Source organism: Camellia sinensis, chromosome 2, assembly GCF_055761805.1.
Source record: "Camellia sinensis isolate YWXY chromosome 2, ASM5576180v1, whole genome shotgun sequence".
Lineage (NCBI taxonomy): Eukaryota > Viridiplantae > Streptophyta > Magnoliopsida > Ericales > Theaceae > Camellia > Camellia sinensis.
In genome coordinates, this window is record NC_138962.1 from 66,493,207 (window position 1) to 66,520,041 (window position 26,835).

The window sequence follows — 26,835 nt, forward strand, 5'->3', positions numbered from 1 at the left end:
CCGAGCTGGGCCGGGCTAAGGCTTCCCTCCAGATAGCCAATGCTGACAACAACAGACTGCTCGGTCAGCTGGAGGCGGCCGAGAAAAAACAAAGTGAGCTCCAGATTGAGGTGGACGCTTTTAAGAAGACGAAGAGGAGAGCTTGCCGGGCTGCCAACAATGCCGGGTTTAACGAAGCCGAGAAGAACTACAAAAAGCAAGTCTTTGCAACACAAGACATCTTTTTCAAGGCTGGCTGGAAGTCCGCCTGCGAGCACCTCGGCCAGGGCTCCGACACCGATGTATTTACTAATCCTCCTCCCGCCAAGCTACCGGTCTACCTCGTGCCTTACGCAAATGATGTATTCAGTGCGCTTCAAGCGGAGGCCGAGGAGGGGCTTGAAGAAGGAAGTGATGAGACAGATTCGGAGGCTGAGGACGCCGAAGTGGAAGTGCAGCCCGGTCAAGTTGAGCCCGGTGCCCAAGAAGCGAGCCCAACCGTCAACCTTGAGGCTGCCGAGGATGAATTCACCAATCTATCCCCCTTGGTTTAGTTTTCTTTTCTTTGTATTTTTGCTTTCAATACTTTTGATGTAACCGGGCTCTGTCCCCATCTTTTGTAATGAATTTCTTTATCAATGAAAGATTTTGAATTTTTGCAAGTGTACACACGGTTGTAATCAATTCTGTCTTCAGCAAAACATCTCGGTATAACTCATCGAACCGGAATACATAACACGGTCTAAGTACTTTAGCAGAACGAGACAAATTCATGAACCGAAATAGCCACTTCGGCTGTAACTAAGTTGAACAAACCAACACTTCCAACCGGAGTACATCATCTCGGTTGGGAATCCAAAGTTGGACAAGACACCAACTCTTCCAACCGGAGTACACCATCTCGGTTGGGAAGCCAAAGTTGGACAAGACACCAACTCTTCCAACCGGAGTACACCATCTCGGTTGGGAAGCCAAAGTTGGCCAAGACACCAACTCTTCCAACCGGAGTACACCATCTCGGTTGGGAATCCAAAGTTGGGCAAGACGCCAACTCTTCCAACCGGAGTACATCATCTCGGTTGGGAATCCAAAGTTGGACAGAACACCAACTCTTCCAACCGGAGTACACCATCTCGGTTGGGAATCCAAAGTTGGGCAAGACGCCAACTCTTCCAACCGGAGTACATCATCTCGGTTGGGAATCCAAAGTTGGACAGAACACCAACTCTTCCAACCGGAGTACACCATCTCGGTTCGTAACATTAAAACAATAATCCAAGTGCTAAAGCAAAATGACTTCTATAATTTGACAAAAAGAATTACATTCTGCTTTGCAAGCCAAAAAATTGCTTTACAAAAAGAGGAAAGTAAAAAGCTTTAAAAATAATACAATTTCAAGTTGGCCGCATTCCATGGCCGGGGTATGGCTCTTCCCTCTAGATCCTCCAAGTGGTAAGCCCCCTTGCCAGCCAGACCAGTGATCTTGTAGGGTCCTTCCCAATTTGCCCCTAGTTTGCCTTCTCCTGGCACCAGGGTGTTGCCCATAATCTTCCTCAAAACCCAATCCCCAACTTTGAACGGTCTGGGGTGCACTGTCTTGTTATACTTCTTGGAGAGCTCTTGTTGGTAGGCGGCCACATGGATGAGGGCTTTCTCCCGGCGCTCTTCCGCTAGGTCCAACTCCAAGGCAATAGCCTCGGCATTTAGTTCGGGCTCAAAACTCTCAGTTCTGAGGGTGGGCATTTCAACTTCCAAAGGTATGACCGCCTCCATGCCATAAGCCAAAGCAAATGGAGTTTCCCCGGTCGAACGTCGCGGGGTTGTTCGGTATGCCCAAAGGACGCTCGGTAATTCTTCAGCCCACTTGCCCTTAGCCTTTTCCAACCGTTTCTTCAACCCATCCAGTATAGTCTTGTTTGATGCTTCGGCTTGACCATTGGACTGCGGGTAGGCCGGGGTGGAGTTGTAGAATTCTATCTTCAGATCTTCACAAAATCCTCTGAATAGGCGACCGTCAAACTGGGTGCCGTTGTCAGAGATCAAAATCTTGGGGACACCAAACCGTGTGACAACGTTCTGCCAGACAAATCGCTTCACGTCTTTCTCTTTGATGGTTGCCAAGGGCTCAGCTTCAACCCACTTTGTGAAGTAATCTGTGGCCGCGATGAAGAATTTCCGGTTGCCCGGTGCTGTTGGCAATGGTCCCACTATATCTAGCCCCCACATGGCGAAAGGCCAAGGACTGGTGAGGGGAAGAAGTTCCCTGGCAGGCTGATGGATCTGATGGGCGAATTTCTGGCATTTCTCGCACCTGCGGACATATTTTTGTGCGTCGGCCTGCATGCACGGCCACCAGTACCCCTGCGAAATAGCTCGGTAGGCCAAGGACCTGCCCCCGATGTGGCTGCCACAAATGCCTTCATGAATTTCAAACAAGAAGGCCTCCACACTGTTCGGGTGCACGCACTTGAGATACGGACCGGTGAAGGACTTCTTATACAACGCGCCTGATGGAGAGAGCCAAAACCGCTCTGACTTCACCCGGATTTTGTGTGCTTCTTTCTTGTCCGCTGGAAGAGTCCGGTCTCTGAGGAACGAGATCAAGGGGTCCATCCATGAAGGACCTAGCTCGGCGCAGAGTACATCCGTCTGCCCGGCGTTTTCAATGCTTGGCCGCGGAAGAAAGTCAATCAACAGGGGGTTTGGAGATGTGCTATCTACCATGGAAGCGAGGCCGGCGAGTTCATCAGCCCGGCTGTTTTCTTCCTGGCCAATCTGCTGGACTCTGATTGCCTCAAACTGCTTGATATGGTCCCTGACCAGAGCTTGGTACTTCGCCATCCTGTCGTCCTTCGCTTCATAAATCCCTGAAACTTGGTTAACCACAAGCTGGGAATCACTATATACCAGAAGCTCGGCAGCCTTCATTTGGATTGCGCTCTTGAGCCCAGCAAGAAGCGCCTCGTACTCAGCCTCGTTGTTAGACGCCGGGAAGCCGAGTGTGATAGAATGCTCAATGGTTAGGCCGTCCGGGGATATAAGAACGATACCAAGGCCGGCACCATGACGGTTGGACGCTCCATCAACAAAAAGCTTCCACATGTCCCCCACGAAAAGCTTCCAGCAGTCAGATGGGTCCTGAGAGTTGCGAAGGGCAATGGGATCACAACTGCTCGGCTGTGCGGTGTCAAGTTTGGTGTTGACCGGTTCAAAGTCAGTGCCTCTTGGTGATTCGACACCGGACTCAGCAAGTTGGTCCGTAATGCCCAAGTCCGTAGGCGAAACACCAGGTTGCGGTGTGAAGCCGGCCGCAGGTTCTGAGCTGCCTGGAACCATTCCTTCCCCCCTTGAGGATTCGGCACCGGACTCAGCAAGTTGGTTCAGAATGCCCAAGTCCGTAGGCGAATCATCAAGTTCTAAGCTGTGTGGAACCATTCCTTCCCCCCTTGGTGATGCGGTACCGGACAGAGTGGATGGGTTGGTGATACACAACTCCGTCATCGCAGCACCGGGAGGTATTACCGTGCAAACTGAGGGAATTTCGATGGTGCGCGCTAACTCCGCGGCGCGACCTTCTGCAGCTGGTAGTTCCTCGGTTGGCATTGTGGGCGTCTCATCATCTGCCCCGGCAATGTCGACCGGGCATACCGGATGAGTGCCAGGTGAGAACTCGGCAACAAAATCGGCCAAGGTTTGGGCTTTGATTGCGGTGCGCGGCTGGAACTTCACATCGAACTGTCCCAACTCGACCGCCCATTTTAATATTTGGCTGGAAAAGTCTGCGCGCTCAAACAAGGCCTTGAGGGGGAACTCGGTCAGTACGACGATGGTATGGGCGTGAAAATAATGTGCCAATTTCCTCGAAGCCATCATCAGTGCCAACGCAAGCTTTTCCAGCGGCAAGTACCTCGTCTCAGCCGGCAGAAGGGTCTTACTTACGTAAAAAATTGGGAGGTGCTTAATTCCTTCAGCCCGGACTAACACCGCACTTACTGCGTGCTGGGAGACGGCAAGGTAAAGGTAGAGTTCCTCACCGGGCTCTGGTGTAACCAACAGCGGCGGAGAAGACAAATAATCTTTGAGCTCGGCCAAAGCTCGGTCACACTCGTCATCCTATGAGAACTTTGACTTCAATGCTTGAAAGAAAGGGCGGCAGCGATCTGATGACCGGCTTATAAATCGATTAAGCGCGGCGGCCATCCCAGCCAGATGCTACACGTCCTTAGCCGAGTTGGGTTGTTTCAATTCTTGCACGGCTCTGATCTGAGTAGGGTCTGCTTCGATGCCTCGGTTCGTGACTAAGAATCCCAAAAATTTCCCGGATCCCACGCCAAAGGCACACTTCGAGGCGTTCAAGCGCAGCTTGTGCTTCTTAAGAATGGCGAACATCTCGGCTAAGTCGGACAAATGGTGTACCTCATGTCGGCTCTTTACCACCATATCATCGATGTAAGCCTCCATTGTCCGGCCGAGCAAAGGAGCGAACATTTTGGTCACCATCCTCTGAAAGGTTGCCCCGGCGTTTTTCAAACCAAAGGGCATAACTCGATAGCAGAAGAGTCCCCTTGGAGTCGTAAAAGAGGTGATTTCTTGGTCAGGCCCATGCATGGCAATCTGGTGATAGCCGCGGTACGCATCCAAGAAACTGAGCCGATTGTGTCCAGCCGTCAAATCCACTAGCTGGTCAATGCGCGGCAAAGGGAAGCTGTCTTTTGGACAAGCTCGGTTGACTGTCTTGTAGTCGACACAAACTCGCCACTTTCCATTTTTCTTGGGCACCACTACCGTGTTGGAAATCCACCGAGGGTAGTGCACTTCCTGTATTGCTCATGCCTCAAGCAAGTTCTTTACCTCCTCTGCTACTACCTCGGCGTGATGCAGCGCCGATCTCCTTGTTCGCTGGATGACTGGTTTTGCTCCAGGGAAGACATTGAGGTGATGGCAGATAAAGCTTGGGTCAAGACCAGGCATGTCATAGGGCGACCATGCAAAGACTTCGATGTTCGCCATTAAAAACTCAATCATCTCGGTTCTCTCCATGGCCGAGAGACTTGAACCGAGCAAGAAGAATCTGTCCGGCTGCTCGGCATCAATCCGCACCTCAACCAATTCTTCAACTGCCTTGTCTTCTGCTTTGGTGCCAACATCATCCAAGACACTCTGGTCCTCCGGTCCCTCGATCATTTGAACGAATCCTTTGGCAGCCCGGCTCCCGTTGACCGCCACGAAGCACTGCTTGGACATGACCTGATCACCCCAAATCTCCTCGATTGCCCCCATAGCCGAAGGGAATCTCATCACCTGGTGGTAGGTCGATGCTACAGCTTGCATGGCGTGAAGCCATCCTCTTCCAAGGATAAGGTTGTATGTTGAAGGCACTTGTAGCACCCAAAACTCCACTTGCTTGACCACGGATCCCGCTTTGACCGGCAGGATAATCTTTCCCAATGGCCACTCCGGCTGCGAGTTAAATCCAACCAGTGGCGAAGTGGCCGGTGCCAAGTCTGTCTCACGAAGTTTGAGCTGTTTGAACGCATCATAATACATGATCTCGACCGAGCTTCCCTGATCGATCAAGATCCGTCTAACATCAAATTCTTTGACACGTAGTGTTACGACAAGAGCATCGTTGTGCGGCGTCTGGATACGCTCTAAATCCCTTGAGGTGAAACTGATCACGTCTTTCTCCTCTGTCTTCCCCCTTTTGATGGCAAGTTGTACTGACAAAACCTCCCTCATATGCTCTGCCTTCTTAATCATGCCCCGGAGTTCGCAAACACGCTCCGGTTCCACGATTCCGTGGATGACATTAATTACTCCCTGTGGTGGTGCATCTCGGTCGTCCTGTCCCCTGGGATCGACCGGAGCCTGATTCGGTTTCACTCCGCCATCAATGTAAAGGTCCAGATGCCCGGCCGCAACCAGTTCTTCCAAGTGTTGTCGCAGAGGCAAACAATCCTCAGTCCGGTGGCCCCTCTCCCGGTGAAACGTACAACGATACCGCGGATTGTAGCCCTTTTGTCCATCGCCCAATTTAGCAGGAAACCGGACATACTCCTCGTCTCGGATTTCACTAAGTATGCGATAGATTGGAATCTTGAAGACCGTGGTTATGCCAGTCCTTGCCTTCATTCTTCTGTTTGCGTCCTCAACGTCATCTCGGGGATAATCATCCCGGTCATTCCGACGTCCTCTACCCCGGTTTTTTCGATTTGAACCTCGGTCTGATTCCTCTGCTCGGTCATTTGAGCGGTTGGACTCTTGCCCAACTGCGTGCACCTTGCCTGCTGTCTTCTTGTCTGTTCCGACCGGAGTGGCCTTCACGGTGGAAGCCGACGCATCATCCTCTACTCGGATGTGCTCATTGATGCGCTGCATGAGCTGGCCCATGGAGGTCGGTTGGTGCATGGTAAGCGAGTCCCGCAGTCTATGTCCGACCGGGAGACCGCGCTTATATTGCGTGATAGCAAGGTTGACCGGGCAGTCTAAGATCTCGTTGAAGGTTTCCCAATACCTTGAATTGTACGCCTTCAGTGTGTCGCACGGTTCCATCTTGACACTTAGCAAGTGATCGACTTCCTTTGGTGTTTTTGTGTTGGTTTTGAAGCGCGTAACAAACGCCTCGGCCAACTGATGCCACCTTTGTATGCTCCCTTCCGGCAACCTCTCGAACCACTTTAGGCCCAGCTCGCCTAAACTTGACGGGAAGATTAGGCACATAAGTCCGTCATTGCGCCGATGTCCGGCCATAACCTGTCGGAAGTGGCTCACATGCATGTACGGATCGGTTTTTCCGTCGTAAAGTGTGAACTTAGGCTGGTGGAAGCCTGCCGGAAGCGGCGTTGTTTCTATTTCCAGGGAAAAAGGAGTGGCACTTAGCCTTGCCAAGTCTGTATCTTCGAATATTGGCATTGCTGGGCGGGGTGGAGACATTCCGACCTCCTCGCTGCCGTGAACCCCGTAGGAGAGCCGCTGGAAAGCAGGTATTCTCTGAGCTTCGCGCCGGCGAGCCCGCTCCCTTAACACTGCCCGTAGATCCTCTGACTGAGCAGAATAAGAGTACCTCGACGTCGTCGCCGGACGTGAGGGTTTGTAAGTGCTGTCTTGCGCGCTAGACTTTTCTGCACGCACGTCGGAATCACCAACCTGGTAACTCCTGGTGATGGAAATGGACTGAGTACGTCGCTGACTCTGATCGCCTGACCGGCGGGATGGGGTGCGCTCACTGTGGTCTCCCACCCCAGCTACACCTTTCCCTTTGACATGCCGCTTAAGATCCTCCATCTCCGTCGCCATCCGCCTGATGACAGCGTCTTGGTCCCTTAACTTGCTTTCCAATCGCCTGGCGTGTGAGTCTCTCCGCCGGTGACCGTCTGGACTCCGTGAATGCCCATGACTCCTTCCGCGCTTATCCCGCGCGTCACCTGACTGTCCTCCAGTGGGCGTCCCCAAGTCAGCCATTGGATGGACGGCAGGTGGTCCCTCTCTCCTTCGGGTATACTCCGGGGTGGCTCCATCGATGGCGGACAACGGGAACTCGTCGTTGTTCGCCATGGATGGCGATCAGATGAACCTGGAAGACAAGGTTTTGTCTGTCAAGATTCCCACAGACGGCGCCAATTGTACGGGGAGCAAATATTCCGGCGTGCCCGTATTCCTTTCTTCCGAGCTCCGTCGGTATCCGATCACCTGCGAGCAAATGACGGTGAGCTACCCGGCGGTGTGTGGCCGGAAACACCCTCCGACGGTCAAATTAGCACACACCTTAGAGGGAATAGAGAGAAGGGAGAGAGTGTTTTAGTGTAAGGATTTTCTTACAGAGATGTTTGTCTGTCCGTATGGGGGGCGCAAACATGCTTATATACCTTCTGAGCCCCATATCCACTCCCTGTCATCTCCTGACACATGGCTCTGCTATCCCATCTGTCAGCATAAACCATGCCATTCATCACCTGCTCTCAACTGCCTGTCAGCACAGCCGGAGCTCGGCAGCCGAGCTGCCCTACCTCGGTCGTACCATGCTTCATACCTTAAGCGCCTAACCGGATAAAGAAATGAAGGACCGGGCTAGGCGGCATCTCGGCAAAGCCTAGCCCGGGCTCCTCCTTTGATCGGCCTTCTCGCCGGTCAATCAACTACCTCGGCTGACCGCGCCTTTCCGAGCGCCGGTCTCTCGGTCTGTCTGGTTTCGACCATCCTCGGACCGAGCATCCTGGTCTGACCGGTCACTTCCTGGCCGAGCAGCTTCTGCACGGTCCGGGGCAGCACACACTCAGTCCAAACTCTGCCCGGCCCAAGTTCTGGTAGCCCATCTCCGGGTGAACAGTCGATCATCTCGGCCCAATGCTCTGCTGGGCCCTCAACTTGCTCGGTCTATACCTCGGCCCAACATCGGATCATAAATCACCCTCTCAATCAGCATTAATATGTTTGTACATAACATCTGGACAAGATCGCATTGAATACTTATTGTCGATAACAATGTTATAACTATACAGTTTCTTCCCAAAATACATATAAGGAAAGTTTGCACAAATATTTGTATGTAGTTTTTTTAATTTGACTTGGCAGGTTATTCAAAAAAATTACGTAGATGAATTATTTTTCTATTAGTAAATAAATATAGTTTGATAAAAAAAAAAAGGAAGAAGCTTAGTTTAGTTCCCTTTGGATGGGGTCTATGAGGGGTAAATTGGGTATAAATCTAACCTTTGTCATTATTTGCACAAAGTGACCGCCCTCAAGTTTGAATTCACAATGTGAGAAAACATGTACTTTTTGGTTGGGGAAAACAGTTTTTTTGGAAGCCTAATAGTTCAACTAAATTGCTGGAAATCTGAACATAGGGAAATTAAGGCATGATGCCTCTCTTTTTGTTCTACTTTTTCCCCTCTTTCAATTTTCTGTAACCCTATAAGTCCTTGAAAACTTACTGTCAGCCCCTTTTCAACCCTCAAAAGTGTTGAGAAGGAGCCCTAACTCTTTTCTTTTTTAAATATTTAACCCTAGCCTCAAAAGAACACATACAATCTTGTAGTTTTGTCAACTGGTGCTATTCACAGCCCCATAACTGTTCCAGAAGTGGGGTCTTTACTTGTCTAATTAAGCACCCAAACTTTAACTCCTTGGTTACACTTCTACAAACCTGAGTTCAGTTATTTTTTAAAGACAAAAAATGATAGAAAAACATAGTTTTGTTGATTTTGTTGAGATTGGTGCAACTCATAATTAATCAAAATTTGAATTCACAAACAAACACAAATGCATATAATAACCAAAATTTGAATTCACAAAATCCTAACCCTAACAGAATTGGGTTAGAGCTAGGGTTCTGTGAATTCAAAACCACAATTTCAATTCACAGAACCCTATTCTAACCAACATGGTATCAATTTGAATTCACAAAACAATTTGAATTCACAAAACTATTCTATCTTCCAAACTGTATTCAAACTATTCTATATTCCAAATTTCCTCAATTTGAATTCACAAAACCCCAATTTGAATTCACAAAGCCCCACATTGTTATCTACCCACATTCACATTTTCACAAACAAAATCAACATAAATAAGATTCAAACTTTGTGTGTGTGTGAGAGAGAGAGAGAGAGAGAGAGAGAGTGCACATACCAGCGAGAGAGAAAGCAGAGAGCGACCCAGAGAGAGAAAGAGAGAGAGAGAGCAACACAAAGAGGAAGAGAGAGAGCAGAGAGCAACACAGAGAGGGAGAACTGGTTCGGGTTTTAGAGGAAAAGAAAGACAAGTGTTTAAAAGCGTGGTTGCAAATGGGGGGGGGCCATTTTATAATAGCTTTCTGTTAAAAGCGTGGTTAGAAATTACGCTTTCTCTTGAAATTTTATAATAACCACGCTTTCTCTTCAAAGCGTGTTTCCAAATCACGTTATTACTTAAACCTGAAAACGCTAATAGCAACAGCATTTTCTTAATTAAAGTCGTGTTTTCTAACCACGCTTTTAAAATTTTATTTATTTTGTCCACATGGGCCAAAAATATGCTGAAAGCGTGTATTGTAAACACACTTCAGCTTATTCTGGGAAATTCGGCCAAACTAGGCTTAGTTTGGGAAATAAATTAGCACCTAGTCCTAGTTTGGGAAAAGCCTCCAAATATTGAACTCTACTCTTACTACTACAAATTAAGCTGCAATATTGCAGCCCCTGCTCTCCACCAGGAAAAGTACTTAAACGCGCGCGCGAGAGAGAGAGAGAGAGAGATTGATTCATTTACTTTGAGCAAAGATAACAATAATTGTACAATGGGCAGAGGCAAACCAAAAGGCATGCTTCCCCACAAGAAATTGTCATAGCAAGGTACAACTATTTCCACTGGCAAAACTAATGAAAGTTGCCTTCTTGCCTCTGCAGCAAATACCCATAAGTAAGCCTACCAATATATTCACTAATCTCACAAAATTCCCTTACGCATTGCCTCCCTAACGAACAAAATGGATCGTTTTCAAGTGGGTGCACCTGTCTCAGCATGAACGCAATATGCACAGTTAAGTCAATTGTGCGTAGAATGCCTTGGTTTTGGTGGTATATAAAAAGAGTTACCACAGTCAATTGGTGTATGCATAAGTGGATTCCATCTGTCAAATACTATCCGTCCCCCTCGGCCAATCCTCCCATGAAAGTTATATGAGCGGCCTGATGCACTGTTCATCATCGTCATCGTCGTCGTTGTTGTTGAAGAATCTGGCGGTGGCACAATGCCTGCAGCTGCCAGTTTTTCTGGATCTACAGGCTTAGTGAACAGAAGAACTGGCTCAAGTGGGTCCTGCATTAATCCCATTGAAATGCATTATTTACCATACCATGAAGAAAAACATTGCCAATGTGTTCTGCAATTAACCTTTTTTTTTAAAATCCATTTGACTGTCTTAAAAAGTTCCCCAGTAAGGATATTATAAATCAGTGATTGTCAGGGTGGATTGTTAAAGTTTTCAATGCATCCTTGCCATGGCTTAACCCCAAGCTATGTTACATGAAGTATACCCAAATAGTACATATTAATGTGTTTTGGAGGGGAGAGATTAGGTACACACCTAACCTTTGATATAGTGCACAAAGTGATTGCCCCAAAACTTGAACCCATAACCTCAAGATTATTAGGCCAAGGTATTACCATTGAACCAATGGTCACCCCGATAGATATATGTTTGATGCTTTCCATCAAACACTTCTTATATATTTGGATTTCACACTATCATTATATGTATATTTTGTTGTATAATTGATAGAAAACGAGTAAAAAGCTGTTTTGAGAATGTATGTTACATAAAACACCATTTTGTTTTACATAATATATTAAATATATAAATATAAGACCTTTTTTTTATGAGTTTGCGTACCCTTTAATTTGAGATTTGATGGGTCAAACTCCTAGATACGCACCCATACCTGACACTGTACCCAAGTCCATGTAACATAGACCCCAAGCAGTGAAAGGGGGAAGGAGGCAGAAGTCAAAAGATTCAAAAGATGGTAAATTTTATTTTTGGCAGAAGTAGTAGGTACATACCAATTTATGAAGCCATCCATTGGGGGCATTCTTCCGTCTGAACTCTCGCTTCATGCTTCCAGCAGAAACCATCACCAGCTTGGAGTCCATGGAAGGCATATTCTGTACAGCACCAGGTAGTGTATATGGAGGACGGATGTTTGCAACATCATCTGAGTCCATAAATTCCTCCTCGCTTGAACCAAACTTGCCAGGAAAGGATGGCAATCCAGGTAGAGCCAAGCTGTCTTCAAGAAGCTCAGTTTCATGCTGAAATCCATTAAGATTCACTTACCAATCAAATTACAGAAGACCAATTTGAATCTAAACAACCTAAAAAAATTGAAAGCAAAATAATCATAAGCATGATCTATAGGAATTTTGGAAAACTGTCCTATTAACAAAAACAGACAAGTAGATAAATACATCGCATTCTATTTATGAAGAAATCATATAATACAAACTCAAGGTAGTAATTATGGATGACAGGATCCACTCGGAGACAACTGCCCACATAGCCCAAAAGAAATCTGTCTCAAAATATTCTATAAAGTAATTCAATTTTCATGTATCAACTAAATGTGTCTATCAAATAAAAAGTAGCTTAGCCAAAACAACCAAGTGATTATAACTGCATTAAAAAATATATTAGTGCAGCTAAGATGTAAAATGACATCCCATGTTTACCTTGTACTTTATTTGAAGCCTTTGTAGGCTAACTTCACTCTCTATGACTTCTCTCTTTTTCTCCTCTCTCTGCACAGAGTCATCTTGTCAGGCAATGTGTATGAAAAAAAAACAACGCCCAAGTTGTACACATTAATGTGTGTTTGAGAGGGTGAAGATTGAGTACACACCTAACCTTTGGCATAATATAAAAAGTGGTGGTCCCAAGACTTGAACCCATAACCCCAAGGTAATTAGGCCAAGTCTTTACCATTGAACCCATAACCTCAATGAGTATGAATTGATTACAAAAATATTCATCACCAAGTGCAGCCGCTACTAAGGATTAAAAGTACAATGATAAAGAAGGATCACCTTGATTAAAGCCTCAACCAGGGTCTTGGCTTGGTCAAGGTTGCGCCTGACCTGTAGATAGTGAATTGAAAAGAAATGAACTAAATCAAAATCAATAAGTGCAAGGATTTTGTATTATGAAGTGAACATTCTCTGGCTTCATTGTGATATGCAATTCTGTCAGTCATCATTAGGAACTCTAACAATGATAGATAACATATCAAAAACAATCTGATGCTGATTTCAAACAATGATTATCTTGTTTTTATTTTTATTTTTATAAATATAATAATAATATTCTGTGGTTCTTAGATAATAAAGAGCATACAAACAAAATAAGATAAGTACACGTATACTATTCTGCTACAAATGTAACCAAAACAGTTGATTTCCTTAATTTATCTTTGATGAGAGAGCACGCTATCACTTATGGTCAACCATCTAGCATAACATGGGATCGTAAGACCCACAAAGAGAGATGAATCACTGCTGCTAAGAAGCAGGATACTAATAATACCATCCAAAATCCGGGCCATACTTATGAAGAAACAAAACAAAACAAAAGAAGGGAAAGCTCCTAGCTTCTTACAATCTTTTCTGTTTTAGAAGAAGTCATGTTTCAGAAATACAACTAGAGTACATAAGGTCAAACCAGGAACATGAGCAAGAAGTTCAAGTGATCTTGAACTCACCTGGCGAAGCTTTTCAAATGACTGCACGTTGTTTTCCCTCCTTTGCATCTAACATGAAAACAAGAACATATAAAATACCTATAATATGAAATTTACTCCTCACAGTACATAATTTGATTGTATGACAGGAAGCTTCACCCCTGTAAAAGGAAGTAAAAAACCATTAAAAAAGCAAATCAGCCACTTACTCTTCTCGTGTGAAGTCTGTGGGCTTTCTCCCTTGGCCTAAACACATTGTATGGGTTGGTATCATTAACTGGTGGGGGAGGCTGTAAAAACAAATGTTTTTGAGGCAATTATTAGCTCCTCATTTGCAGTTGAAGCCAAAATTCATGCAAATGTTAATACGTGAAAATAACCATGCACACCACAAACATGTACGTGTTAATAAAGGTGAAAGATTTTAAAGAAAGAGCATTAAAATAAAATAAAAAATCAGCAGGATTAACATTGAAGCATGTGTACGTTAAATTGTCTCAAGTCCATGTATAATCTCTCTCCTGCATCACACTTATTACTCACCTTCACAAAATAAGTTGTTTTCACTTATCACTCACCTTCTCAAAATGAGCCCGTCCGAAAAATCTCTCTATATATAGCACCACTGCAAGCAACATATTCTAGCCACACATGACACATCTATTACAATTTAAAACCATAATCCCATGTACTAGTTTTTATTGCTGCAAAACACAAACTCTGCAAGTCATTTATAGCATTCACTTTCTAGTTTTGCATTATCCTGTGGTTATGAACTTGTGGTGGAGTTATTTCAGTTGGCAAAAATTGATTGGGTGGTTCCATCCTCTTATGATTAGTAGCTTATCATTAAATTTAGAGGTTTTGGTTCGAACAACAAGTCAATAGCCCTTTGAAGTTTCGTAACTTGTGTTATGTTGTGGGTATTATGGTTAGAGAGGAATACAAGAGTATTTGAAGATAAAATTGAAGAAATTGGTAGTTTGTGGTATAAGATTTGTTATTTGACTTCCTTTTGGGTGTCGGTATCTGCACCTTTTAAAGCAATTCCTTTGTTTCTTATTAGTAGTGATTGGAGAGTTGTATCTTATATGTAGTTTTGCCTTCTTCGTATTTTTTTCTTCTTGTGGACAATCTTTTGTCATCCTTTTCTTTTTTTTATATTCTCTTTTTCGTTGATCAATAATATTTTCTTTTTGTTGCTGGTTAAAAAAATAAAATAAAAAAGGAATTACTTTATCAAGATTCCTTGCCACGTGAAACAATTAAATCCAGGAAATATGAAATATGGTTAGCGTGGTTCATTTTGATAATTTATGATGTGTTTGGTTGTTGGGAAATAAAAAGGGAAACAAAAAGTGGGCTAAATTAGTAATTGGAATAGACTAAGTTAATTAAGGTTTCACATGTTCTGGTGTTTTGAAAATTGAAGTTACATGTTGCATAATTGTATTCTATGGTATTTTCGTCTTTTTTGGTAGTGGTTTTGGTACTCAGGCTTTTTTCTCTCTTTAAAATAATAAATATATATATATTTGCCAACCTACCCGATGTTGGGACAAAATTCGGGTTAGGTTTGGGAGTATAGGGATGGGGACAAAATTGGAATTTGATGTTAGGACAAAAATGTAATTAAAAAAATGAAAGGGCAGGGGGTCCAAAGAAGAAATATAAAGGCATTTAGCAGCACACTTTTTTTTAGATGTTTTTTCTACAAAAATTGCACCATTTTTGGTGTTTTTTAATACAATTTATTTTACTTATCAAAAAAAATGTATCATAGACAATAATCATAGATTACTGAAATCTACTTGTTCAACTAGCAACAATTGATTTTGCCACATAGATCCTTTGAATGGCTGCTATTAAGTCTTCAGTTCATTGAAGTGCTTGGAAGAACAGAAACAAGGTGAGACCACTAGGGATCAAATCAAACTCAATTCCCAGAATACATTTAGATGACTGAATAAGTACACAGAAATAAAATCAAGTGATTACGTAACACTTGAACCCTTGTTTCAATGATTTGATAAAATACATGTCCAAACACAAATCATGTAAAGAAATTTCCATCCAGTGATAAAGCTAACCTGCAAACGCCGCAAAATAGGCTTTTGCCACTGTTCACGCTGCAATAAGGATTGGAAAACAGAAGAAAAAAGAAAAGACATGAGTAAGAACTCATGTTTTGAAACGAGCATCAATATTATATGAGCAACACAAGTGGACCCTAAGATAAGAATCTGTCTTATAGCATAGCAAATTAGATTCAACTAAAGGACTCTCAAAATTGTGTAATAAGAAGCTCATTATTTTTGCCTTGCCAGACTCCTATGCCAATGTTCATTTCCTAGATACACACTGTTAAAAAAACTTACCATTTAATAATTCTTAGCATATTAACAAATTCTACAAAAATGTACAATTCTAATTTAAGCAGATTTTAGAAGTTCCAGCAATGGATTGAAAATATTGTGCTGCAAGAGATTAGTAGGAGGTGTTATACAAGATTACTAACCAGTGGATCATTTATTACTCCATTGTGACATGACAAGGGAGTTATAAAATTTAATTTTCTCCATTTTTCACTTTCTTTGGGTTTTGCCAACGTCTGTCTACATGTTATATCAGTGTCATGCAAATGGTTATCATTCAATGAGGGTACAAAAGGCTTGGTTGAGGGCACCTATGTGCTTGATGTGGAGTTTATGGAGAAGCGGAATAGGCATACTTTAGAGAGTATATAAATATGACAATACATAGATTGAAAATATCTCTACTTCATAACTTTCATTTTTGGCATAAAAAAAAATTTTGTGAACCTTCTTTTTCTAACCACAAGTCAAAAGCCATTTCTTCTTTTGTCATTTCTCAAATATCAAATATATTCCACTGTTCTAAAAGCACTGCTAAATTGCCAACCACATGAAAAGAATACAACATGTCACCTCAAAGAGAATTAAGAAAGAGAAAGGGAGTTTCTAACAAATTCTCTACCACAAATGCAATAGCTTCCTTAAAATAATAAAACATTTTATACGGTAATTGATGCATACCTTTTCCTTCCAGTAGTTATAAATAGACTGCAAAACTCCATATTTTACTGACAGAGACAGTAGGGCCTAGCATTTCAAGGAAACAAAATAAAAATTAATAGCAACAAGAAGTTAGGAGACAACTGGTGCAAAGAAGCCAAATATTTCATGAGAAGCACCAAAATCTAGAAAATTAATATATGTGCACAAAAACAAATATCTAATGCATTCAAAACTCAAAACGTTCATTTCCCTACAACAATGGTGATGCAAACATGATAATAAGAAAAGGACCAATTCGGAAAGTTCAGGACAGCTCGTTGGACTTTGGAGTTTTTTATGCAGGATACCTTTCTCCCATCTTTAAAAACCCCAAAACTACAAGCTTACCCCACCCCAAAATTAAACGTGGGCAACATTATTTCCTATGAAGCACGGGTACTCCAAAAATAGTGTCGTACGAGTACCGGGTACTTACCGGGTGTTGGTACGCGTACCGGTACGGCGGTACGCGTACCGCGTACAGCAAAAGAGGGTCCAGTACGTTTGGGTCATTCGGGTACAGCGTAGGGACGCCAGGGCCTTTTTTTTTTCTGCCCTTGCAGATCAGTATTTTTTTTTTTTTTTTTTTTTTTTTTTGTGCCCTTGCAGATCAGTAATTTTGATATTTCTCTGCTGTCTGTCGGTATAAATTGTATAAACATATCAGCAAATGATTTTGATGTTTTTAAAAAGCAATTTGAACCAAAAAAAAATAACAAGGCCTATAATGGGTAGTTCTGTGTATGACTATGCATTATGCTTTTGCTTTAGATCCTCCTTCAGAATTTCTTTATAAAATCTTTAATCATAACAAACTTTTAAAGTTTATGCACAAAACATTAAAAATTGATACTGTATTAGTTGATTAATAGTGGTTGGGAATGATGCAATTTTATGTATTATGCAAATTGCAATTGACAACCTGCCCCAATTGAGAATTTTTTTTCCTTTACTGTTGGCAATTAACTTTAAATCTTTCTTTAGTCTCTTGTTATTTCTTTGGTCTCACCCTATAAAAATAGCAAATTGATGAGCAAAAAGAAAGATTTTAAGAATAAATTATGATCACAAATTCACAGTGCATAACATGTCAAAGTGAGAGATTTCACAAATACTATTTTTAACACTTAATGGTTTTAAATTATAGGAAAATGAGTAGTTCTTTTTTTAGTTTTGATATTTAATTTTAATTTGTAGGTTGGATCTTTTAACCATAATTATATTTTAAGAAAAAAAAAAAAAACATCGGCGTACCGCAGCCGTACCCGTATCATACTTTTTTTGAGTTTTGCCGAATCGGCGTACCCGCACTCGTACCCGTACCGTACTCGTACCCGCACCCATGCTTCCTTGATTATTTCAAAGTTAGAATTATCCTACATCAAAAAGTTGCTTTGACAACCATAATCAAAGTACACAACTTCGAAAATAAAGGTTGTTACCAAAGAACTGTATAAGATTGCAAGGAATGGAGGCCAGACGTTGAGCCCTCTGTGTAAGCAAGATTATAAACTAGGCAGCCAAAAGGCAGGACAGTATAGCCTCTCATCAAGGCTGATAACCAGCATAATATCCAATGAAAATCCCATCCACAAACAAACTATCAGCAAGGCAACTTCATAGTTAAATATACAGCTTTGTATACAAGAGAATTGATTGATCCTCAAATATACACCAATAATGTCCTAAACAAAAGCTCGACATATTAATGGTGAACTGTATTGACTTTGGACACAATCTGCTATAACCTAGTCAACTCAAGAGAAGCATATTGCAGACAGCAGTGTCACAGCGCATTCTCTTTCCATTGCTTGAATACTATAACTAAGGAACCTATAGTAATAAGACCAATAAATAACCAAAAAAAGATATGGTTGAGCTCCTCGAATGCAGTGCCAAGTAAGACCTAAAAACTGTCTCGTCAAGGGTAACATCCAGCATAATGTCCGAGGACTACATCCCTAATGGAACCATTAACGAAGAAATCCAATAACAACAATTAAAAATAACAATTTGTAGTAATGCATGACATATAACGATTAGAAAATCAAATGCAAAAAATAATTAAAGTAACGATTAAAAAAATAGAGAACAATAAACAGAAAGGGTAGGAGAAAAAAAAATAAAAAAAAACAGAGATGAAAATGGATAAGAGAGATAGGGTTGTTGAAAAAACAGAGAAGAAGATGCAGAGAGGGAAAGTCGACGAGAACAGAAACCTCCCATTTTTTTAAAATTTTTTTGATAATTGTAAAAATACACTATTTTTAAAAGTCTTTAAAAATAGGCATAATATAGTTGTTCTAGTACCCCTATATTTTAAAAAAAATTACATTTAATGCCTTGACGTGCCCACAAAAGTACCGGAAATTCACCCATCCCATACCTAAAACGTACTCATCTCGTACTTGAGTCGTACCCATCACATACCCAAGTTGCACCCATCCCATACCCAAATCAAACCCAACATTCAAAAAGTACAGAATACACAGTGCTCATACCCAGTTTTGTACAGCAATATTTTTAGAGTACGCATGCTTCATAGGCAGCTGATATGATCCACGAAGTTCCCCAGCTACAAGTTTCCAATGTGGTCAAAGGTCTTTTAACAAACCCCAAGAAAAACTTACTAAAAGTGAATCAAAATAAAGAGAAAATGGGGCTAAGGACGTAGATCCACACATCAAGCTAAGGTAAGACAAGTGGCAGACATCAGGACCAACTGATAAAATTTTGTTAAGGCTAAGCAATAAGCAACAACTGCCCCATTTACAAGCATCAAAGCACGATATCAATAATAAACCTAACTATAATCAGCAATTCAAGAGGTAATAATCAACAAGTTCCATAAGAAAGGTAAGCATATAGAGCGGATTGTGCAACCATGCAACGGAGTGAACTTTCACCTCAGCAGCAGCATCAAATTGTAGAAGTACAGGAATGGGAGAACCAACAGTAGCAGTTATAACTCCTGCTCTTTCCCGAGCCTTATGATCCAATACCTCCAATTTAAATAGGATAATTTCAAACCTGCACTCACAAGCACATGCCCACATGAGCACAGCAGCAGGGTAAACTGCAGAAGTAAATCCAACAACATTTATTCTGATGTACCGAGAAAAAAAAAAATCCAACAATATATATCTGTCGGGGAGAAAATAAAAAAGGGGCATAGAAAAGCGCTTACAAGCATGAGCAATTTCACTCCTAATATCAGAGTAACACAAATATTTACAGTCATAAGAACAGCAATAGCAGCACAGTTAGCGATATCAACCTCAACAAGACAACTGGGTTGAATAGACTCAATTTAGTTTTATTACTGAAGAGTAGTAAAGGTGAAATATGAAGAAGTAGCTAGAGCCATGCTGAACTAAGCATGATGGGCAAGAAATCATCAAATTCAAAGAACACAAGGTTCAGCTCAGGAAAATTCAGAATCACTATAATATTACATTTCATCCATCTCACCCACATTTAAGATACCCTCTATATAATACCATAGCATGTGTGATCCATGAACCCTTGATGTTTTCAAGTAATTCATGAACCCATGCATGTCGAAAGATATATTTTAGCAAGGGCAGAGTGGGCATTTAAAATAGAACTTGCCAACATCAATCATATCTGCTTGGTCAACAAAAAGTTGACTGATGAATGGAGGATTTTGTCACTTTAAAATCCAAAGGGTGTGCGGTGCTATTTTAGAGAATAAAGGGGATGATAGTGTAATTTCATAAGAATGAAAGGGTGTCAGTATAATTTACCCAAAATGTTAACATTACTATATACATTATCATCATATAGAAGACATTAAAATAAAAGAATTTTGAATAAGCATCTTTGAGTTTTATAAACTATTAACATAACATAGAACTCAAACCACCAGCTAACCCGAGCCTAACTGCGGTTTCTCAATCCAGTTCTACTAGTTGCTCGATGGTTTTGGGTCCAAAAAAAATGAGAACTAAACTTAGATTGATTCGATTTACGGTTTCACACTAACTTCAACCGAACTAACGCATGCACATCTCTACCAACTAGGGATGAGCAGCGGATATTTCGATCCACCCAAACTAACTGAACCGAACCGATCCGCCACATTTTGGACGGATGCGTGATGACGAGCGAACGGTTGCGGATTGATTTTTTTTAATCCGCCTAGTTTTGAAAGGATGGCAGATTTGAGATTCCTTTGGCCGCAATCGAACCACCAAACCACGAACACCCCTAGTAATTTGTAAGATTTTGTGTATTCAATTTGTTTAGATATTCTGTTTGTGTTTTCAATTGAAAAAGAGTTTAAATATTCTGTTGTGTTTTTAATTTGGAAATCCTTTTATCAAATGCCAAGTGTTAATATTTGGTATTTTTGTGTGAAAAATATAAGGCTTAATTTTTTTATTTTTTTTAAAAATCAAATTAAATAGTTTTTTAATATAAAAAAAGTAATGAAATAATTTTGATAATGCATGGTTTTCTTATATGTATTTATTATTGGTATTTGACAATTTACTTAATAATCTTTTGGTTATGTTGAATGGGATTGTTATCCAAAAAAAAAGGTTGACAAGTTGGTGTATTATGTTCAAAATTTGTAAAAGTCTAAATTGTCAAACCGATTCACATCCATCTGTCAATCCGCATCCGTCAATCCGGCGGACGGATGTGGATTGATTTTTTTCAATCCACCAAGTCTGATCGAAAATGGCATTTTCGCGACACGACGGATAGCGGATTAGAAGTTTCCCGGCCGCAACCAAACCATGAACACCCCTACTGCCTACAACCATTTCCAATCATTGTCCATTTAAAGGCAAAAGTAGTGTAATAACTCTAGCATTCTTGAAAGCAAAGTATCAAAATCAATTTCCATTAGAAAATAGAAAGTGACATGTGTAGAAATGATATTGACAAAGCTAAATCTAACATACAAATAAGTGAGAGAGAGAGAGAGAGAGAAGGCAACAAACTCAAAATAAAAAATGAAGTTAGTAGCACAATCTTATACAAGAATAATGTAATCATTACTTTTCAGTGGTAAGAAGCTTTTTTTCTTTGTTGAACTCTTGAAGCCAATCTTCATCCTCATTGTCTAGGTCATACTCAACAAAATCTCCAAGCTCGGCCCGAGCTACAAATAATTTGAAAATTTCAGTATTCCATAAAATGACATCCCTGCGAAACTTATTTCCTAAATAATAAACCATAAATAATCTATGTAATCTGCAAACCTCCTCTTGCTCGTAAGTATGATGTCGGTTGCGTGAAAGTGCAGGAATAATCTCTTTCATATGTATCAACAAAAACATACTGTGGAGTAGGAATTTCAGAAGCCACTTTCTTGCTAGGAATTTGTTGTACCTATAGAGCAAAAAAAATTCAGAATAGTTCAGTTGAAGCTACATAAACTAATCTGCACTGAAATCAAAATATTGTGTTCACTGATTCTACTTACCAATATATATGTTTGTGTTTTAATGACACGTTTGTTTGGAGGACACATCAACTTAAAAAGTAGGGAAGAAAAAATGGATGTCTAACAAAATACAACATATTCCATGTGGTATGACGTTTGCTTCAACATTTTCCTTGACAAGGACAGGGCCATTGAGGTGTTTGCCTTTATCCAACTATGGCTTGGTAGAAATTCAAAGAAGCGATAAGCAATATTCTTAGGTTCTTTCACATTCTTCTTTTATGGAGCCACAGGATGGTAATTCATTTGTTCTTTTTTTTAAAGTTGGAGGCATTTTGTTATTTTTGCATATTAGAAGTTTCATAGTATGTGTTTGATATTCTGAGTAAAACATGTGCCCACTTTTAGAAGATCTTATAACAAAATTTCAAATAATGCTCTTTCAACTGCATGGGAAAGAGTTTATGGTTGTTTCCAACCTTTGGGCCATATCTAGACTGATCAATGCTTGAATCACAATCAACTGGAAATACCGAGAAAATACTCATCCACTATTGAGCTTTATCCAGATCAAGACAGTATACCTCACGAAAACAAGGGGGAGGGGGAGGGGGGTTTTTTCTATTTGATGTTAGGGTTATGATGAGTAATAAAATAAAACATGAAAGGTGACCCAAGATCTGTATTTGTTCAAGCACCATTCGTACAATGCCAGAGGCACAGCTAGAGGAGCCACAAATATATGTCCAGAGAACCCAATAGGATTACTTAAAGTAGCCATCTAAATCTTACGAAACTTTAGCAATGACTGGATTATTTGTAAACAGGGTTGCTAAATAATGACAAGAGCCTTGTGGATATCATAATACATTAAAACAATAAGTATGAAAATCAGTTAGTTAATTAGTCTTAAGAAACTTTCAACGACTAACACACCTATCTAGGGACCACAATATGGCCCTTCTTATGCAAATTAGGGTTCTGAAAATTTAGCAGATTGGAAAATTTAAAGGTTCTAAAGATATTTATTATTCTATCAAGTGCATGATCTAACACAAGGGAAACAACACAAAAGGCATTTGAAGTCTAAAGTTTACCATGCAAAGGTCCAAGAAACAAATAGCACCCACTTCCCTGTTAATATTCAAATATTAGGTAATTACAAAATATTGAGTTGCTAGAAACTACAAAGGCATGATGATCTGGATTCGACAGCCTATTCACTTTAATTGCATGTGAAATAGACCAGTTGATTTTAAATTAATAAAGTCCATATTTAGATGAAAGACATACCCTTATCATCATAAATATTAGAGAATTAGGGAATTGCTTAATTTTCATTAAATTTCTTTCAGTTGCTAGAAAATCCAGATGATCTGGATTACAACTGCCTATTCACTTACTTTGCCGGTGAAATAGACCTGTTGATCTTACATAAATAAAGACCATGGTTAAATGAGGGACCTTATATGTTGTGGAAAATATAAATCATCGACATGAGGGACATAGCCTTATCATTATTGTATTTGTAAATTGTTCCCATTTTTTAGTTAATCACTCAGGTTGTTCTCTATTGTTCAAATACCTTTCATCTTGGAAAAAATGGATATGCAAGTCGAATACCAAAACAAACGCCAAGAAAAAAAAGGAAAACCATTTGATCTTTTTTCTGTGTTTATGAATGGGACATAGGGAAAGGGAACTGATCTTTTGAGTTACAAATGACTCAAATGCCTTATTTAGTAAGACTCTGTCACTCAATAGCCACAGATGTGACCAAGACCATTCATTGGTTTAAAAAAAAAAATTATTGTGTGTGTGGGTAGAAGGGTAGCAACTACTGAATGTCTTAAGTTGCAAATCACTTTTGTATATGGGGAGGTGTTAATTGCCTTACTCAACAATTCAGGAAAGGGAAAAAAACAAAAAACAAAGTCACCAGAGTGTAGAAATAATAATGGTCATGTTCCCTGGTGGTTGAGACTTATAAAGGTAATGATTAATCAGCAATGCTTATTCTTTCTTTTCCCCTTTGAAGTGACAAAACAGCAATGCTTCTTGTTTTGTCTATTTGTGTGTTTGAAGCCTTTAGGCATGTAGAAAGCATTTTTGTATACAAAGCTATGTGGCAAGAAACAAAGCAAAAAATATATACATTCTGCACAGGCCTCTGTAAAATCAGAATATAATCACATTCACATATAATATATATATATATATATATGCTTGATTACAATTCACTGGGTATTGCATTAGCAGCATAAAGAGCGAAAACTAGTGAACAACAAATATAATCAACAGAGAACCAATCAATATATTGAACTCCAAGCTGCATTGGTACCTCGTTATCGGCCTCTTGAGGAGGACGCAATATCTGCGAGCTACGGGTAGAAGTGGGGGTCTCGTCATCCTCAAAGTCCTTAACAGATTTTACAATGGGGAGCTTCTTGTGAATGTCGAGGGGGCGAGGCCTAAATGACAGTCTACTCATGTCAACTCATCTCAAAATCAACCTAGTGTCTCCTTGCTTTTTATGCCACCACCCTCATTGCACTACAATAACACACAAAGAGCACCCATATGAACCAAAACCCAAAACCCACATATTAACAACCATTTTGATGTATATCAAAAAAAAAAAAAAATTATGACAAATTTCAATTAGAATTAACAATTTACAGTTAAAATTATTGAGAAAAAGCACAAACCAATGGCTTCCCTCTACGTTTCAAACCCTAAAAATCGTAATTTTTTTCCCTTTCCCTAATGTTAGAACGATCTTTCTATTACGTTTCAAACCCTATGTGTACGTATATATACATGAAAACCATATACACACATGAATGTACACAACGTGTATTGAGAGAGAGTTTGTGGTTACCAAGCAAGAGAGAGGGGATGTGATGGATCTTTGTGAGTCTGTGTTGTTTTCTACTTCAGTAAGAACGGTGAAGAGAGAGAGAGAGAGAGAGAGAGAGAGAGAGGGAGGGAGGAAGGGAGGGAGGGTCGTGAAGATGGTGATAATGGCGAGAAGGGAATCGAAGAGGGAAGAAGATGGGTAGAAGAAAGAAGCAGCGCAGAGATGGACTCCGAAACCCGATAACCCGAAACCATCCAGAGTGACGATGGTTACGCTATTCGGAGCCCGAATTCAGCTTCCAAAAGGCTCATCCATTTCAAAGTCGTAAGGCCCATGACTCAAATGTTTTCCCGCAAAAACAAAAACAAACAAACCAACCCTACCACAAGGGGACTCTATTTACGCCTAAAAAAAAATTTAGGCCCTCAAGTAAAATGTTCAAATTTGAATTTCTTTTGCTCAAAGCTTTGCACTAAACTTTTCTATCTATATGGACATATTCACGCGAAATGACCAAATTAGTCCATGTATATATATTGTTTCTAAACCAAAAATCCCAATAGTCCTTATTTTCTATCTTTTTTCTCTCTTCTTCTCTCTCTCTCTTTATTTTCTTGTCGACACAGACGATCATTACCGTCATCTCACTACTGCCTCTCTCTCTCTCTCTCTTTCTCTCCTCCCATTGCAGGAATCTAAATCGGACCACCCACCACCTTTATGATCGAGGCCTATATCATCATCGTTAACGCCTCCATTCTCTCCGACTCTAGCGCCACTTACTTTGTCTCCAACTACATCCATTTGCTACTCCAACACCAACGTGATGGTGATAGACCTGCTGAAGTTGAGGTGGTTCGAGTACGCAAAGCGAATAAAGCGATAGATAGGTGTAACAATCCCGACCTGTGATTAACTGTTAGACCATGATTAAAGAAGCCTAATAAGTAATTAAGAGAAAATCTTGTATTAATTGCACATATTATATGTTATTTGTTTTTATATCTATATGTTGTAGAAATATATGTCTGTATTTTTGTTCTGTTCTGCGAATTGAAAGCCTTGTCGGTATCCGATTACGAAATTGACTTCATTTATGTGTTATTTATGATTTTGAGAAATTTATGGTAGAATTAATTAGAATTCGATTCGGAACGACTTAATTAGGATAATTAATGTCAATTGATTAGTTGTAAGTCTAACTTAATTAACTTCTTAATCAAGCTTATATAAGGTACAAAAAACCTCTGGGATACACTTTGCACTCTCATTTCCATTCTTGAAGCCTCAAACGTGGGAGAGGAAGAGATCAAGAGAGAGAGTGAGAGCAATAGAGAAAATGGGAGACTTGCTAGAAATTGATCTAAATAAAAGAGAATTTGTAAGATTAGGTTTCAACACTTGGAAATTCAAGGCCTTAAGGTAAGAATTCAAGCCTTTAGATGCAATTGAGTCACTTACCGCGTAGATTCAAGAGAACTAAGGTGATTAATGCAAGAATTGAACTAATATTGGAGAATTAAGACTCAAGGCATACATGCATGCATTTTCCATAACATGTTGGAGTTGATGTTAAGTAATTCTTCCATGCGTGTCATGTTTTCAACTTAATTTTGAGATTTTATCATGTTTTCCATCAATCTACCTTGTTTGAGCATGATTTGAAGAATTTAAGTTCAAAGAAATTACATGCATGTTTGTATCATGAGTTTCAAGTTTGATTTTGGATAATTGGCATGCTTTTGGGCTTTGATTTTGCAAAACGATTTTGAATTTACTATGTTTTACAAACTTACATAGGTTTCCTCAAGTTTTGGGCCCAAAAGGATCTATTTTATTAGTTTGAATTTGAGTTTTGAAGCTTAAAGAGCAATCTAGAAATTCCATAATTCTACAACACCGCTCGAGCGACCAAACCTACACTCGAATGACCACCCTTTGTCTTGTATCTCAGCTCGAGCGAGAAGAGGTTGGCTCGAGCGTAAAATTCATGCTTCCAGAAGTTTCGCAAGTTTTGCAGTCCGCTTGAGCGATAAGCGTTGTGCTCGAGCGAGGACCCTGTTTGCTCAGTCTTGCGCTCGAACAACCGTCAAGCAGAAAAGTCATGCAACCAATACTTTTGCAAGTTTACATACTGCTCGAGTGACCACCCATATTTTAAACTTCTGCTCAAGCGAAGACCCTGTTTTCAGTAAATTTGACTAAGTGTTTTATATCACATTTTGCCATCATCATTACATCCTAGGCATTTTTAAGCCCTAATTAAGACACCATAAAAAGGATAAGACT

The 26,835-nt window shown here is 40.7% G+C and overlaps 1 protein-coding gene across 1 annotated transcript; it reads right to left on the bottom strand.

Moving 5' to 3' along the window:
* Positions 1–10,202: 10,202 nt before the first annotated feature.
* On the bottom strand, positions 10,203–24,965 carry LOC114312479 (uncharacterized). Its single transcript, XM_028258715.2, has 13 exons — positions 24,568–24,965; positions 24,028–24,239; positions 21,502–21,631; positions 21,299–21,401; positions 19,174–19,297; positions 16,247–16,312; positions 15,281–15,319; positions 13,400–13,480; positions 13,212–13,259; positions 12,541–12,591; positions 12,187–12,255; positions 11,521–11,769; positions 10,203–10,776 (listed from the first exon to the last, which is right to left on the bottom strand). Exons 2-13 carry the CDS (start codon positions 24,175–24,177, stop codon positions 10,504–10,506), a joined length of 1,383 nt encoding a protein of 460 aa, XP_028114516.2. The 5' UTR covers positions 24,178–24,239; positions 24,568–24,965; the 3' UTR covers positions 10,203–10,503.
* Between the last annotated feature and the right edge of the window lie 1,870 nt (positions 24,966–26,835).